This window comes from Eubalaena glacialis, chromosome 10, assembly GCF_028564815.1.
Source record: "Eubalaena glacialis isolate mEubGla1 chromosome 10, mEubGla1.1.hap2.+ XY, whole genome shotgun sequence".
Taxonomy (NCBI): Eukaryota; Metazoa; Chordata; class Mammalia; order Artiodactyla; family Balaenidae; genus Eubalaena; species Eubalaena glacialis.
Window position 1 is genome coordinate 51416199 of NC_083725.1, and position 16750 is coordinate 51432948.

Consider the following 16750-nt stretch of genomic DNA (forward strand, 5'->3'; position numbering starts at 1 on the left):
CTCACATACAGGAGGACATTATGACTGTGTGTGGGTGTTCATAGGTTTGGAGAGAGAAGGACTCATCTTCAGGAGGCAAGTGGAAGAGGCAAGAGAGAAATCTTTACATTCCTAAGAGGAAGGAACTGGGTAGCCCCAGCCTCCCTGGCACTAAGAACCCAGAGGGCCAGAGGTTGAGGCTCTGAGAGAGAGACATAATACTCTTGAATGCAACACCAATGAAACACCAGGGAACTAATGTATAACGAAAGACCACTGTTGATGCAAACTGTGTCCAGAGATGGGCGGCCTGAAGTCTATGGGCAGGATGCAATAGTCTGAGGTCTGCTTGCTTCAAATAATGCTGCTGACTTGGGGTAATTTTTTTTTCCAATTTGGGAAGTTGCTCACCTAAATGGAAGTGGGGATTGCTGAAAGCAGTTGGAACTGGGAAAAATGCTTCCTTATGTCACCTGGCTAGTCTTTGGTGAGGATGGCATGCCATTTAGAGGGAGAGTGACTTGTGAGAATGAATTCAATTCCTTTTAAGACTAAAGGGAGGGGCGGAACAACCACAGTACAGGAATCTGCAAAGCAGGGCAGTGATGAGGAGGGAGGGCAGTCGGGAGGGGGAACCTAAGGCAAGGTGGGTCAGCTCAGGTACAACTCCTCCCTCTCCAGCTCCTATTTGACAAGCCCTGGCCTTTTCTCAAATAAAACCATAGCAGCAGTAGTCGGGGGCCAGGGAGGGGCAAGGAGGAACTGTCTGGAAATAAGGGACATTGGAATTACTATCATGGAAACTGGATTCTAACGAGGGTCATGGGTTTGATTACTTTGATTGGGTGTCTCTGTGCCTTGGAAAATCAGAATTTAAAATGAGACACTCCCTTTAGTGCACTATTTTACTCTCACACATGTCCTTCTGCATTTTGTCATTTTCATTATCTTCTGTGGGATATCTAGTGCTACTTGATGCAGCCGCCAGCCTGACTGATTAAGCTATTCACTGAGTGTCTAAGCCATCGGCAGTGGTGTGCTGGATCTGACTCATCTAGGGTTGGGGGTACTGACTTTTAAGTATTCAGGAATTTGGCAGACAGTTATTAAACCACTGGTAGCCTGACGCCAGCCAGGCTGGGAATATTTACACCACAGAAATCAGCAAACACTGCAGATCAGGGCTTTTGTTTTTAGAGACTTGGTTTTCCAGCACACCCCTGAAATAGGGACTGGGGATACAAAGACAGAAAAACACCATCGACGAGCACAGAGAGCACTGCAAACCTTGCACGAGGGAGAAGCCCTGTTCTACCTCTGAGAAAACTAGCTGTCCATTTTGAAGAAGATGATGATGATGGTAGCTAACACTTAGTGACATTTATTATGGACCAAGAACAGTTCTAAGCACTTTACATGTATTAACTCATTTAAATCTTAAAACAAGCCTACGATAAAGGTACTATTATTATTCCAATTTTATAGATGAGGAAACCAGGGTACAGAGAAGTAGATTCCTTATTTGCAGTCATGAAACTAGTGTAGACTTGAACCCCTGTAGTCTGGCTCCAGAGTCCTGAGTTGTTCAGTATTATCCTGAATTGTAAGTTTAACAATCATACTTCATTACACTCTGTATCTGGATTTCTCTGTTTATTGAAAAGAGACGCAAACTTTCTAGAGTCTGTTCTCGTGATGTCAAACCCATGGGACAAGGGAGGCGGAGACCCTTTTGAAGAAATCTTGCCTAAAAGCAAGAAAAAACTTTAAATTTGGAGGGATTTTTATGTCAACATGATGAAAGGGAAAAGCAATTGGATTTTAAAAAGTGGTCAGATTTTTTTTTTAATGAAAGAAAAGTTATATTTGCTATTTAGCCTTTGTGAAAGAGGCTTGTTGATAAAATTAACCTGTTCTAACGAAGCATTATTTATGATCTCATTATCCTGGCCTGGGCCTTATTATTAATAATTTTTAAAATGTCAACAAGTCTGCCATAATGATATTAAGTGATGTAATGTCTAAAATCACTGTCATTCTATGAAGGATCACAATAATCCCATGAAAGAAAAATAAGAGGCCCCATTAACATCCCTACTCCATGGGGGTGTTGGAGAGAATAGTGGCTTAGTTCAAGTATGTATAGCTAGTAAATGATGAGTTTGAACTTGAATCCAGGCTTTCAGATTCTCAAATCTTTCTACAAGACTGTATTGGCATTGGAACTTGTCAGTAAGCCAGAACTCACAACTTACTAGGAATCAGGAGGGGCTTGTAGTTACTCCCCACAACTCTCCAGGGAGCCAATGAGATGCAGTGAGATGGACAGCATCAGACATCCTTCTGGGAGCCAAATACTCATCAAATAATAAAGATAATAGCATAATAAAGCTTCTGCTCTCCCAAAGCATTACCATATGTTGATATAAAACACAAATAGAGGGAACAGAGTTCCCAAAGATAGCCAGGCATTATTTGATCACAAATAATGTTTTAACACTTTTGTGAATGTAAAAGAAAAATAAAATTCAGTGGATAATCTCAAAGTGTTATTAAAAAGAGTAGATTTTTTGTCTTGGGTTGGGGGAGAATGTCAAATAAGTAAACTATCACCAGAACAACAGCTTATTATGCGCTAGGAAAAATGCTAAGAACTTTCCATGAATTATCTCACTTAATACTTGACAACAACCCTCTGCTGAAAGTACTATTATTTTACAAAAGGGGAACTGAGGCTTACATAAGATTGTTTGCCCAAAGTTACACAGTCAGTAAGTGGCAGATGCTACTTCATACCAGTTTCCAGATTTAAAAAAGATAACTGTTACACTAGCACTGAAATACACATTAAAAACAAACAATGCCATAGCTTCTCTCCTCTCAAATCCTTGTGAAATGAAAAGTGCATTTTATTTTATTTAAAAAAATTTTTAACATTTTTATTGGAGTATAACTGCTTTACAATGCCGTGTTAGTTTCTGCTTTGTAACAAAGTGAATCAGCTATACACATACATATATCCCCACATCTCCTCCCTCTTGCGTCTCCCTCTCACCCTCCCTATCCCACCCCTCTAGGTGGTCACAAAGCACCGAGCTGATCTCCCTGTGCTATGCGGCTGCTGCCCACTAGCTATCTATTTTACATTTGGTAGTGTATATATGTTCATGCCACTCTCTCACTTCGTCCCAGTTTACCCTTCCCCCTCCCCGTGTCCTCAAGTCCATTCTCTAGGTCTGCATCTTTATTCCTGTCCTGCCCCTAGGTTCTTCAGAACCTTTTTTTTTTTTTTTAGATTCCATATATATGTGTTAGCATATGGTATTTGTTTTTCTCTTTCTGACTTGCTTCACTCTGTATGACAGTCTCTAGGTCCATCCACCTCACTACAAGTAACTCAATTTCGTTTCTTTTGATGGCTGAGTAATATTCCATTGTATACATGTGCCACATCTAGAAGTGTATTTTAAAGCCTTGCCTCAAAGCTGTGCTCTTGTTTACAATCCTTCTAGTTACAGCCGATACAGATGGTTTTGAAATCTGCACCCAGACGAACTTAAAATGCCCCCTCCTTTCCTTGCTCAAAGAAGAACATCGCAAAACCTATTAAATGCAAAAATAGAAATGGTTTGAGCAATTATAGAGTGAATTTGGGTTGTGTAGGCAAATCATCAAGATAATTCCTATCTTACTCCTTTGACTTAGTTAAGTCATGTTCCGACCTGATTCCTCCAAGTTATGGCGTCCACCTTTGGCCCTGGTCACCTGGGGTAGGTGAACATCATTCTGATCTGGTCTGGCTGCCTTGATAAGGAAACATCTACCTTCCGCACAAAGGTGGAAATAATGACAGATGCGCAAGTAGCACTTGGGATCTGAAGTCAGCGTCAACCACTATGCTCGCTGAATTACGACTGCATTTAGACACTCCAGGAACTTTACAATCTGGGGAGGCAGCTGTGATGTGGTGGGTACGTGTCTAAGTTCTGGCTGTTCCTCACCAGCTGGGTGTGATCATGGCCGAGCCGCCTGACCTCTAGGGACCTCCCTGTTTTTATCTGATCATTAAGCCTCACTAATACCCACCTCATAGGGGATAATAAGGTTTCTGGATTCATCAACCACAATGCAGCCCACAAACATTAGGTGCTTTATTGTTGTAATTACCGTAATTACTATGGATTCTGAAATCAGCTTCATTTCTGGGTTGCTCATAAACCAAACAAAAGAAAGCCATGGGAGTTCTTTCACTCTGACTTTTAGGCTGAATATTGGGAAGTACTGAAACTTCTAGTCTACGTGAATCTCAATGAGTCTGAGAAAACTGGTGGCCACATTATCACGTGAGATGCTAATCCCAGGTGGAGTGAGCTTAGCTGAGGACTATGGCCTCTGTCATTACTTCACCCTCTCAACCTGTAGTCACTCTGACTTTCCTCTTTCACCAAGCAGGGTCCATGCAATACCTTTAGACCTTGTAAGATGAAAACCTTTGCAGGCGAGACCTCTAACTTCCCCTAGGAAAGCTGGCTCACATTTCACATATTGTATATTGGGCCGAACCTCCAATACTTTCCTTGAGGACCTGGAAACATTTAATGTGTTAACATTAAGCGCAAAGTAAATTTTCACCTTCTGGCATGTTCTTTTGTGTCTGCACCTAACCTGGCTGCTTTAGGGTTTTGAGTTTTTCTATTAATATCAATATTATATTATTAACGCTGTTACCATGAGGCTTTTCTAAAGTACCAAAAAAAATTTCCTCAGTCTTTAGAAAAAGTCACCCAGAAAAAAAAAACTTTTTCCCCATAAGCTGCAAAGCTCAGTCAAATTTGTCCATAGTATATTATCTGGGAGCCTGGCTTTTCCCTTCTCTGTCCCCCTGTGCTCAGTGGGCCAGTGGGCTGAGCACATACAGGGAACCTGTCTAATTCCCTTAAGCCAGCTGTGAAGGGAGGGAGGCCACATAAGTGGATCCACTGGTCACAGAGACAGCAACACAGAGAATTTAACACAGAGCTCGACACAAATCAGGCACTTGATTAAAGTCTGATAGACTGAATTAATCTAGACACTTACAAGTTAGGGGCCCCAAATACTCAGCAAAATGATGTACTACTCAAAGTAGCACAGGTCACTCTGTAGCTGAAGATGCTTCTATGCCCAACTATTAACAAAACCTGGGAACTTGTTGTTTTATGCACCTTGCTTAGAGGGAGTAGGTATGCACTATTACTTTTATCTTTGAAAGGGGGCTCAGGTGACCCCAAACTTCTGACTGTCTGGGGAACAAAGTTCAATCTTTACACTGAATCAATTATTAAAAATGCAGGCTATGCATCTGACATTCAATTTCTGAATGTCCTACGTCTCCTGGAATTCACTGATTCACATTCTGGTAAATACAGAGTTTACTGGGATTCCCAAATGTCAGTGGTTCTCAAACTCAGAATTGCATAGAACTATCCTGGAGGCTTGTTAAAAACAGAGATGCTGGAATTCCACTCTTGCAGATTCTGAGATTCTGGTTCGTAGGTTTGGGTCTTTTTCTTCCTCCAAAGTTTTCACTGGGAAATTTTTTTTTGGTGGTAAATTCAGGAACTTGCAAATACAACTCAGTGACCTAGCAGAAGGTTCCTCGGATGTGGACAGCGGATGACAGAGGCAAGTCAATAGATTCTCCTTTTCCCTTAGCAACCAAGAGGCTCTTCTATAACAAGGTCTTGTTTTAATCAGGTCCTCAGGTGGTGCAGAGGCACCTTGGAGTTTGAGAACCACTATATACAGCACACGAAAACAGAAAAGAACTCATTTTTTTTTGGGTTTCAGGGCAGTTCAGAGACAGAGAGAGAAATCAGCGTATCACCTAGGGATATTGTTAAAGTACAGATTCTGATTCATTCTGAGATGCTGCATTTTTAACATTTCCGGTGATACGGCTGCTGCTGGTCCCTGGAACACACTTTGAGTAACAAGGGTTAAGAGCATAGGCTGGGGGGCTGGGCGGCGTGGAGGAGTTCCACAAACCTGGATCACATCCTGCTTCCTCACTTTACTGTGTGATGTTGGGCTAGTTACTTAACCTCTCTGGCCTGTTTCTTTATCTGAAAAATGGGGGTTGAAGGGAGCAAAGAATCGTACCGATCCAGAGTACTGGGGTGAGAATTGTGTCACAGCACAGGTAACACAGTACCGAGCACATAGTAACAAAATGACAAACTAACAAATGGAACTCTACCATCGAAAAAGTTATCAACTTCTCATTTTAAGAGTTAAGCTTGCAGTCTCATGAAAGCCATCTGAATGACTATTTCTGGCCTGGTAGTCATCAGTGGCTGCCTTGCTTCGCCAAATTATAGTTTAGCCTCAACTTGGCTTTCCGTTCATGGGCTTGAGCTGAGCAGGATAAAGCACGAAGGACTGGGGCCTCCTTTTCAGATCGTGGGTACTCAGTGGGCTGCTGCCCACCCACTGGGTCTGGAAACGCAGGGGTCACGATGGGACTAGGCCATTTCTTTTCCATGGTGGTTGCTATTTCCAGTTCATGTTTATGAAATACATATAATTTTAAGGCTTTACCAAGAGAGAGAGCCTTCCCTCTGTGGTTGATTTACAGAGTCATATTTACCCTCTTATTACAAGTCAGAGTTCTGGGCTTTGACTCCCCTGGGGTTCCCGTGGCTTGCTCCTGGGACAGTCAGAGGGATAACCCTGGTCAAATCTGCTGACCATGCCATTCCAAGCTAGTAGACTCGGCTTCCTTGCCCTTTATGCCAAGGGTTTGATTGGGTTTGGAGGTGGCTAGAGCAGAATCCTGCTTCTCTGAAAGAAATCTGCTTCTTGCTGTGGGTTGCCTGCTTTTAAAACTCTGAATGCTCTGGAACAAGGGCCTGGTGCTAGGATGGTCACCATTAGAGAGTGGAGTCTGTGACCAGGAGAGCCAATGACCAATACCCCAGCATTCTTGAAGGGCCAAGAGAATGATTATGCTAAAATATGTGTCATGGAATTTTAGAGCAACACAGAACTCAGGGTTCCAACAACAGTAAGACGTTCATACCATTAACTTGTGTTATCAACATTCTCATGCACATGGAGTCATTTTAAGCACCTCACTCTACTTTCTCCAGCTCACATTTCCTATTTGAATACTCCATGCATCCTAGCCTTCGATCTGGGGAAGCAAGACTCTTTTCCTGTGATTAGATACCCTGGTAGCCAGAGGGAATTCTTCCAGGCATGAATATTCTTTCATTAATGACTCAGTATTATTGTTCTTTTTAAACCATCACTCACAACTAAGATGACTTTTCCTTTATTTTAAATGAGCTCATAATTAGCTAAACACTTTCATAGATATGAGGTAAAGGGAAAATTGTTGGTTCTTCCTTTTCTTGCTCCTCCCGTCCCTCCTTACTATTTGGCACCAATTTAGGGAATTTGCAGACAGGATACGGAGACCTAGCAAGAATTCCTCTGATAATGGGGGCAAGAAAATGGATTCTCTCTCCTCTTTCCTTAGAAGCCAAAACCCCAATCCTGACAGCCAGGAAGCAGGTAGGTACCTCCTCACACATCAGAAGAGGGCTCCTGGACTCCCCTGGTGGTGCAGTGGTTAAGAATCTGCCTGCCAATGCAGGGGACACGGGTTTGATCCCTGGTCCAGGAAGATCCCACATTCCGTGGAGCAATGAAGCCCGTGCACCACAACTACTGAGCCTGCGTGCTGTAACTACTGAAGCCCTTGCGCCTAGAGCCCGTGCTCCACAACAAGAGAAGCCACCGCAATGAGAAGCCCGCGCATCGCAACGAAGAGTAGCCCTCACTTGACGCAACTACAGAAAGCCTGCACAAAGCAATGAAGAGCCAACGCAGCCAAAAAAAAAAAAAAAGAAGGCTCCTGTGCCTTTGATTCCCCACGGAAGCAACAGAAACACTCTTCCTGGATTTCCTGGTGAGTGGCCAGGAGTTTGGTGGCCCTGGGCTCAGTACTGCTGTGCATGAGAGCACGGTACTTCCCCATCTGGACCACACCCGGGGGCTGCTGAAATAAGGACCATTGGGCCCTCTCAACTAAACAGGTAGTAGGCTTGAGAGAAGGGAGTTGTATAGATGGAGATGAGGAAAGACACTTTCTTTGTCTAAGGAAAACATTAGCCTCCTGGTACAAAGGAGAGACTTGAGCTGATAAAAGGCTTTACTCCCTTGGAAGAAAGAGTACCTCCCGTAGAATCCCAATCCCAATCCCAAGCCCAATCACAGGGGAAAGTGGGGAAGAGGGGACAAAGAGGAGTTCGAGAGAGGATGCAACCCATGGGTAAAGTTGGGTCCCTGGGGAGGGGAAAGCATGTTCTTTAGACCATGTGAAAAAGTATATGGCAGGTGGGTCCTCAGTCCTGAAATTTGGTTAAACCAAATGAGATTTAAAAAATAGAGGAAAACTGCTGTTTCTGATGTCGGTCATAGGGGTCATAGTCATTTAATGAACATACCTGCACTGAATATTTAGCTCAGGGATTTCATGGCAATTAAAAAATTAAAATGTACACTGAAGAAAAAGCAAGATTCCTCAGTCTTTTTCCTTAATACAGTGATTATTATTATTTTAAAGCTAACCCATTGTGGAAACCCATAGCTTTGCCAGCAAAAACAACGTCCTGCCATCGTTAAAAGTATGTTACAATTTGTGGCTATGTACCCAGCATTTGACATGGAGTGGTGTTCTATTTCAACCCAAATTTAATTACATGCTCCTTTTATATATCGTGGATGGCTCACACTAGCAGAATTGTTTTGCCTGGTGAAAAACTGGCCGTGACTTGTCATAATGGGCTGGTTTATAGAACCACTGAAGTATAGTTACTGCCCATCATTCAGGAATCATGGCACCATAACAACCCTTTATTTACATATACTGCTGAGACAGTAAAAACAGCAAATAGATTTCTTAAATCGAGACAGCAGAAATTTCCCCCCAGGGCACTTGGCCCTCATTGTGGCAGTAACATATGCAAGTCTAAGTAACTTTGTTGTCTGTGTTTCAGCACTGCATCATTTCATGGGCAGTTTATAACATTCTAATAATAAAATCGACTCTACATTTGGAGTTGGGCTTCACGAACATTAGATGGTAATGCACACAGCAGAATCTCTAAGTGATTTGTGAGGAAGGTTTAAATTTGGTAATCACACTCCCACTGAGAGGCTCTGCAGAGGGGCCAAAGTGGAATCAGTAGTTAGGCTGTTGAGGTGGCAAAGCCTTCAACCAGGAGAGCGCATGACTTAGTTTACAACACAGATCCTGCATCTGGGTAAAGTCAGGGATGCTTTCATCGTCAGACTCCTAGCACTTAAATAATCTTGGCTTTTCCCTCAAACAATAGAAACCCTCTATAAATCTACACCACTCCTCCCCTCTTTTTTGGCCTACCCTGTTCTTTCTTTCTTCTTGATGATGTATCTCTGGGGGGAATTTTACAGGGGTAAAGTATCATTGCGCTCAATGACTGGTTTGTCCTGATATTTCATGTAAATTGCCCTCTCCTTATTCTTAACTTTCTAATCGTTCATAGAGTTGTCCCTAGACTTATTTGTAATACACACGTTTTAAAAGCATGCTCTAAAACATGTCCACTATACTTCTATTTCTGGGGTGGTGGGTTCCCCCACACATCCTTTAGCTTCTAGTAAAGTTACATAGCTACCTGTGAAAGGATAGTGCATGGACGTCTTAACTGAGACTGTTACCCATTGTTCTGCAGTGACTTGCAAGCGGTCCAAAGGGGCAGATACTTAAAAGGAGATCCTATTCCTCCAGGCTGCTGAGGCCTGGAAGGGTGTGGAGTGGGCAGGGAAGGGGGCAGCCGTGCCAGCATCTTCTGGGCTCCTGCAGCCAGCTCACTGCGCCTGTGGGATGCTGCAAACGGATTGGCTCAGCTGGATGTTCCTGTAATTGTCAAGCTTTGTGACTTCCTTAAAGGGGATTACGAAGCTGGGCCAGCATTATGGGTGCATACACCTCTCTGGGAGAGCACTTGGGTTGGTCATGCTTGTGAGAGGGAGTCCCCCTTCAGGTCTGCCCCCCATCCCCCCTACCCCCTCTACCCCCCCACCTCCCCCCACCCCCGCCCGGCAAGGGCACGGTGCCCAGGGCGCAGGCGCACTCACCCCCGGAGGGCAGTCCGGCGCAGCTGCCTCCGTGCTGGCAGGGGCTGCGCTCGCAGGCGTCAGGGTAGAGCACGCAGCCCAGCTTCAGCTCGGTCAGGCCCACCACCTCGGCGAAGCTGCTGCGCTTGTTCTGCAGCGGCAGTTCGTTGTTATTCAGCACCACGGAGTCCAGGCAGCCCTGGAAGCCGCTCAGCACCTGCGTGACCCGCGTGTCGGTCAGGCTGCGGATGTTATCCGCCTGCACCAGGGCCCCGAAGTAGATGGTACTCTCGGTGCTCAGCGTCTGGAAGTAGAGGGGCGCCCTGCGCCGCTCCACGTAGCTGTCGTCCAGGGACAGGCTCGTGAAATTGCGGTTGAGCTCCAGGAAGACCGAGTGCCAGCTCCCGTCGTTGACAGCGCGGCCCGAGATGCCCAAGATTCCGGGGCCGCTGCCGCAGTCCAGCTGGAACCACAGCTTGCCGTCCACGATCTGTGCGGGAACGAACACCGCAGCGCTTTTTAACATGCATCTGGCAATAAGTTCCTGGACACCCTGTTCCCAACCAGCCTGGGCTTTAGAATGGACAACGCTTTTGATCCAGCCATAAATCTGCTGTGGTTTGATTTTTAATAATCACTCTCCCTCCTCATTATAGGCCGTGCAAATGCGTGCCTGATATTTCCCAAATCTTCTTGTAATTAGCAATATGAGCACAGGTTCAGAAAGCCACACTTAAATATTTAAGAATGCTCCTATTCTTTCCGTCTTCATCCTTTAAAAATTTACAGCTATTTCTTGTTTAAGGAGTCAGTTTATTCTCTGCGCCCTTCTTAGTTACTACCAGCACAGGAATGATTTCTGTGAACTCATTAATACTAATAACAAATATTTATTGAACATCTACTATGTGCTAAGCAATGTGCTAGGTGCTATGGAGACCACTGTGAGTAAAAGGAGTTATCACCTCTGCCCTCATGGGGCTTATATTTGAGTGGGGGAGATGGCTATTAATCAGATCAGCGCAGAAATACATATATACTCCCCAGGTAAGTTTGTGTGAACTCATTAATACTAATAACAAATATTTATTGAACATCTACTATGTGCTAAGCAATGTGCTAGGTGCTATGGGGACCACTGTGAGTAAAAGGAGTTATCACCTCTGCCCTCATGGGGCTTATATTTGAGTGGGGGAGATGGCTATTAATCAGATCAGCGCAGAAATACATATATACTCCCCAGGTAAGTTTGTGTGAACTCATTAATACTAATAACAAATATTTATTGAACATCTACTATGTGCTAAGCAATGTGCTAGGTGCTATGGGGACCACTGTGAGTAAAAGGAGTTATCACCTCTGCCCTCATGGGGCTTATATTTGAGTGGGGGAGATGGCTATTAATCAGATCAGCACAGAAATACATATATACTCCCCAGGTAAGTTTGTGTGACTGTGCTGTAGGGGAGAGAAAGAGGCCAGGTAGATTTCTTACTTCCCAGCTTCATACATATTTAAGATGTGAAAACCCTCCTATTAAACACTAGCCATCTTCTTAAAACAGTTCTTCAGGACTGCTGCTCATCATTTAGGTTAAGATTATCTCACAAAGTGCTCAGGGCTTGGCCATTTGCTAAGAATGTATGTATATTTGATGACCTCTGGAACTCCAGAAGGATCTGGTTAACTGTTTACACCTTGTAGATACTTCCAGCCCCTGGTCTGGGGTCAGCTACCACAGAGACTGGCCTGCTTTTTTTATTGCACTGGTGCAGGGAGGGCATCCAAGTCCCCCCACCCTCAGCAGCCTGACCCCAGAGGGACACCAAAATCAGGAAAGCGTGCTACTGAAGGATGCTGGCGAGTTGAAAGCTGTTGGGCAGGTACTGGTCCTCCATGGAGACCCAGGTTCAACTGTTGCCGAGGAGATAGGCTGGCCTTTGAATCCTCTGTCGTCCACCCTCATCTGCATTTCTCAGAAATGCAAGATGGTTTGAGGATCCAGGGAATGAGGGCTGGACCCATGTCTAGTCAACAAATTGTTATTGGTCCATGAAGGAATTCACAGCTAGAAAACTGTGAAACAGAAGCTACTTTCCTGGTCTTTGTCCATGACCCAGCAAAAGGATCTCGTGGAGGCCAGTGTCTCAGTCATGCCGGGGCAGCTGGCCTTTACTTAGGATCTATGTATAGTCCTATGCGAAAACCTGGGTAGAGAACATGAACTTGTGGAGAAAGAGAGGGGAAGGGACAGAAGCGGAGGGAAGACAGACCTTCCAGGCACTAAGTGCCAAGGAGGTACAAATGTCAAGTGAATTCATAGAAATAAACTGAACCAGTCTTTCCAAAATGCGTTTGGCTACTGATAGATCTGTTAGGAATGATCACAACATCACCCACCCTCACAAATGGGGTATTTTTCTATGCTTCAGTATCTTCCACAGACAACTAATTCTTAGGGGCTCTCATTACTGCCCCTATGGCTCCTTGAATTTGTTGTCACCCTCTCTTCCTGCATGTAAAGTTTATGCCACATAAATGTGTGTATATGAAAGGCAGGGGGCTCTGTGAACCAGGCAGAGCCTTGGGAATTTAGAAATGAGAAATCTAATTCTGGCTTTGTCATGTATCATCACCCAGGTCCCTTGGAGAGAATCGGTTGGCCCCTCTGGGTTTGAGACCCCTTCTATGGAAAGCAGATAACTGCTGTGACTTATTTTACAAGCAGACTGACTGTGTCCACTGCAGAACGGTCAGCCTCCTCATTCACAGTTAGTACATACATCCTGCGCTCTGTAATGCAAATGTACGAACGTGAAAAGACTGGAGACAAATTTTAATTTTCTTTTCAGAGACCTTTCATGTGTAATCTTTGCTGTTGCCTTTGTCATTTTTGTTGTTGTTGTTCAACAAAATGGACTGAATGTACGTTGTAAATCATGCCAGAATACTTGCTCAGTGACAACTCCTGGAAAATATCCATATCTTTATTTCAATGTAAGTAATCAAATGATCAAATGGGACTTTAGGGACTACCTGCCCCTGGCACAGTCCTTCTGCTGTTTTGCTCAGTGGCTACAGAGTGGGGTCCCCAGTCTATCAAGGAAAATCTTGTGGTGAGGGTGCAGTTCATCTAACGTTTGGAAAAGGATGTATTCAATTAATGTATTACTTGGTCCATTCCCCTCCCCAAACCTAATGCCCTACCTCTTGAGATAATAACCAAGTTACAAACTCATCCAGGAGAACTGACGTGGCTCTGACAGCCTCACATGCATCGACGTTCTATCACTAAGGAACATAAAATTCTCCCGTGGTAACACCGAGCATGGTTAAGTTTCCCCTTTTTTTTTTTCCTGTTGAAAAAAATAAAAGCGGCAACACCGCTGAATGAATAGAAAGCCAGATGCCTACATGAGCCTCAGGCTTTTGAAAACAAAAATGATTCGTACCTTCAAAATTCTAGGAGTTTGGAATTATAAGCCTTGTCTAGATGACAAACAAGAATGTTGATGCCAAAAGCTACCTTGCAAAAAGTTAATATTTGGCCATTTCACAAGTACATTATGCCAGGGAGAGGAAAGAACACTTTCATATCTGAGTCCTCTCATCTTGGAAAATTATACGCTGATCATATTTAGTTTTTCTGTCTTCAGAATAGGGCTTATCCAGTTTTGAAGGATCTCTCTTTTAAGAGGACAAAGCTTTCTCAAAGCAGAGGGCAAGCTATTTTAATAGAAACTGAGGTGTGCATGAAACTGTAAGAAAAGTCTACAGCAAGGATCTGAATGATGTGTGGGGGACGGGGGAGGGGGCAGAGGCAGGTAGGCAGTGTGTTCAATGAAATGCATAATTCAGAGTGTGGCCCTAATGTTATGAAATATGCAGGTATTCAGGGTTGTCTGAAATCAGTGATGTGCTTTAACCTGGATCTTCTGTGGCCTGGAGCTTGGGAGACAAGCTATCAGAGCTATAAGAAGTCATCTTGTAGGAAAGTAGGATTTTGAGTAAAAAGTATGAATTATGGCATAAAGTCTTACTGCTTCAGATTGTTGGTGTGTGGCTCTAGCAAATGCACCATCATGATAGAACTTTTAAGAGGGTTATTAAATATTCTTTGAAAAGCGAACTTCTTGAAAACCTATTTTTAAGGCAGCCATGAATAGCTATCTGGCATACAGTAGATGCTCAAAAAATACACTTTGAATGAATACATGAATGAATAAATCTCAGTCCTTCAAATCTCTTCTTCTGATAAACACTGTTGTACTCCTGACCTGCTTGCCACTGCCAGAGGGCCAGGTCCACTGCTGATTAGTTTAGGCAAGTCAATGATTCTCTCTGAATCTCAGTTTCCTCACAGGCGAAAAAGTAGGCACTCACATCTATGCACAGGAGAGTGAGAATAAAAATATATGTACGTGAAAGTACTTCATAAACTCTTAGGTATTTCATTATTACTATAACGTGGAATTATAAGTTAGCTCACTTCTCAGTGATACGCTTTCATATATCCTTGAAACTCTGGAATCTTGTGGGGTTTTCCTTGTTACTCTTCTGATATGTGTTGCAAGGATCTGGCTCTTCCAAGTGGACTGTTTTATAAACCAAATGAGCTTTCCCTATCTTCCTCTTAGTCCTGGGGTCTTTTTTTTTTTTTTTAATTTTTTAAAATTTATTTTAATTTATTTTTAATTTAATTTAATTTTATTTTTTAAATAATAATGGCCAATTTTTTATTAATTAATTAATTTATTTTTGGCTGCATTGGGTCTTTGTTGTTGCACGCCGGCTTTCTCTAATTGCGGTGAGTGGGGGCTACTCTTCGTTGCGGTGCACGGGCTTCTCATTGCGGTGGCTTCTCTTGTTGCAGAGCACGGGCTCTAGACGCGCAGGCTTTAGTAGCTGTGGCACGTGGGCTCAATAGTTGTGGCTCACGGGCTCTAGAGCGCAGGCTCAGTAGTTGTGGCGCACGGGCTTAGTTGCTCCGTGGCATGTGGGATCTTCCCGGACCAGGGCTCGAACCCGTGTCCCCTGCATTGGCAGGCGGATTCTTAACCACCACGCCACCAGGGAAGTCCCAAGTCCTGGGGTCTTAACTAGCCATGTCTGAGAATCATCAAAATGAAGCCATGTTTCATCTATAACTTTCCCCAAAGATCAAATGTGATATTTCTAGATTAACAAGCAAGTACTTCTTTTGCTTCTGCTATAATATTGCACCTGAGAGACTAACATAGGGAAAAAGTTACTTGTGTCTCTCCTGGTGATCTGACATGTTTCTTTTATAGGTTCGAGGACAGCCACAGAATCTATCCCACCATTTTCATCCTGACTTTGGCTGCCAGGAAATTCAGAGTTATGGTTTGTGTTCAACTAACCCCTGGTCTAGACTTTTCAATGATGATATTCTGTCCGTCCCTATTTCATTGGTTGAGTCTTAACCTTTTGTTTTCATCTTCTTTAAAATTCAAGTATAATTGACTTATTATATTAGGTTCAGATGTGCCACATAGTGATTCAATATTTTTATACATTACAAAATGATCATCAGCGATAAGTCTGGTTACCATCTGTTGTGATACAAAGTTACGACAATATTAATGACTACATTCCCTACACTGTACATTACATCCTCATGACTTATAACTGGAAGTTTGTACCTCCTAATCCCCTTCCCCTATTTTACCTATCCTTGTTTTCATCTTAATGGTGCTTTGATTTTATTGCATTTGAGTATTTATGGTAAGCCTGGAATCTCTTTTGGAAGAAGACGGGGTATCAATGGTAAACAGAAGAATGAGCGCCTTTACTGCTGCTAAAAGACAGCGGTGCTCCTTGTCCAAGAGAATGTTCACTTCCCGAGGTCTCCATGCAGTTCTTCAACTGTCTTCAAGGTGCCCTTCACCCCACAGATCGTCTTAAGTACTTTTTAGGGAATGTGCTTTAACCGGGAAAATATAAACAACCAAGAGGTGCAGTTTAAACAGAGCATTTCAGCGTAGTCATTGAACCAAAGTGCAAGGCACATACTGTACCTAAAGCCAATGAAATTAAATCTTGCATGAGGCTGAAAATGTTAAGCAAACAGATTCAAATCCCCTAAGTGGATATTCCTGGCAACTGTAGGAAAGTATCTGCAATAGTTCAGTACAGCTGTGTCCTGCTTTGGGCAAAGCCAACATATGAAAAGCAAACTTACAGAACAGACAGATTGGGGGTGATTATTCACATCACAAAGGGATTAATGGAAGGGTTCCTTCAAATAGCAACCATCCCTAGTTTATTAGAATTCCATTTATAGAGATTCAGTTTACACAACTTTCAGAAACACGCTTGTTTCACGAAATACAATATACCTTAGGAGCTAGCGCTGACTAAAAGGTTTAATTATTCTTCTTTCCCATCTCCAGGGTTCTGCACATTTTAGACACTTGCCAGTGAAGTGTCAAATGGCAAGCTCCATTTTAGGATCAAGCCACTCACGTCCAATATTTTTGTTCTCTTTCTAATTTAACGCCATTTAAGAGAATTGCTAACAGAAAGTATTTGCCTCCTAAGGATGTTCAGCAACAAGCCTTATTAAAGCTTGAAGGGGAGAGGTGGAAGGTCAGTGACACCCAGG

General features: G+C 43.4%; 1 protein-coding gene across 1 annotated transcript in view; it reads right to left on the reverse strand.

Annotated features, from left to right (window-relative positions):
* The window catches only part of FAT3 (FAT atypical cadherin 3), a 573936-nt gene that overhangs the window by 12935 nt on the left and 544251 nt on the right, over nucleotides 1-16750 (reverse strand). The window contains exon 22 of the mRNA XM_061202721.1: nucleotides 10147-10615. Within this exon, the coding sequence (XP_061058704.1) occupies nucleotides 10147-10615 (469 nt within the window). The remainder of the gene's footprint in view (nucleotides 1-10146; nucleotides 10616-16750) is intronic.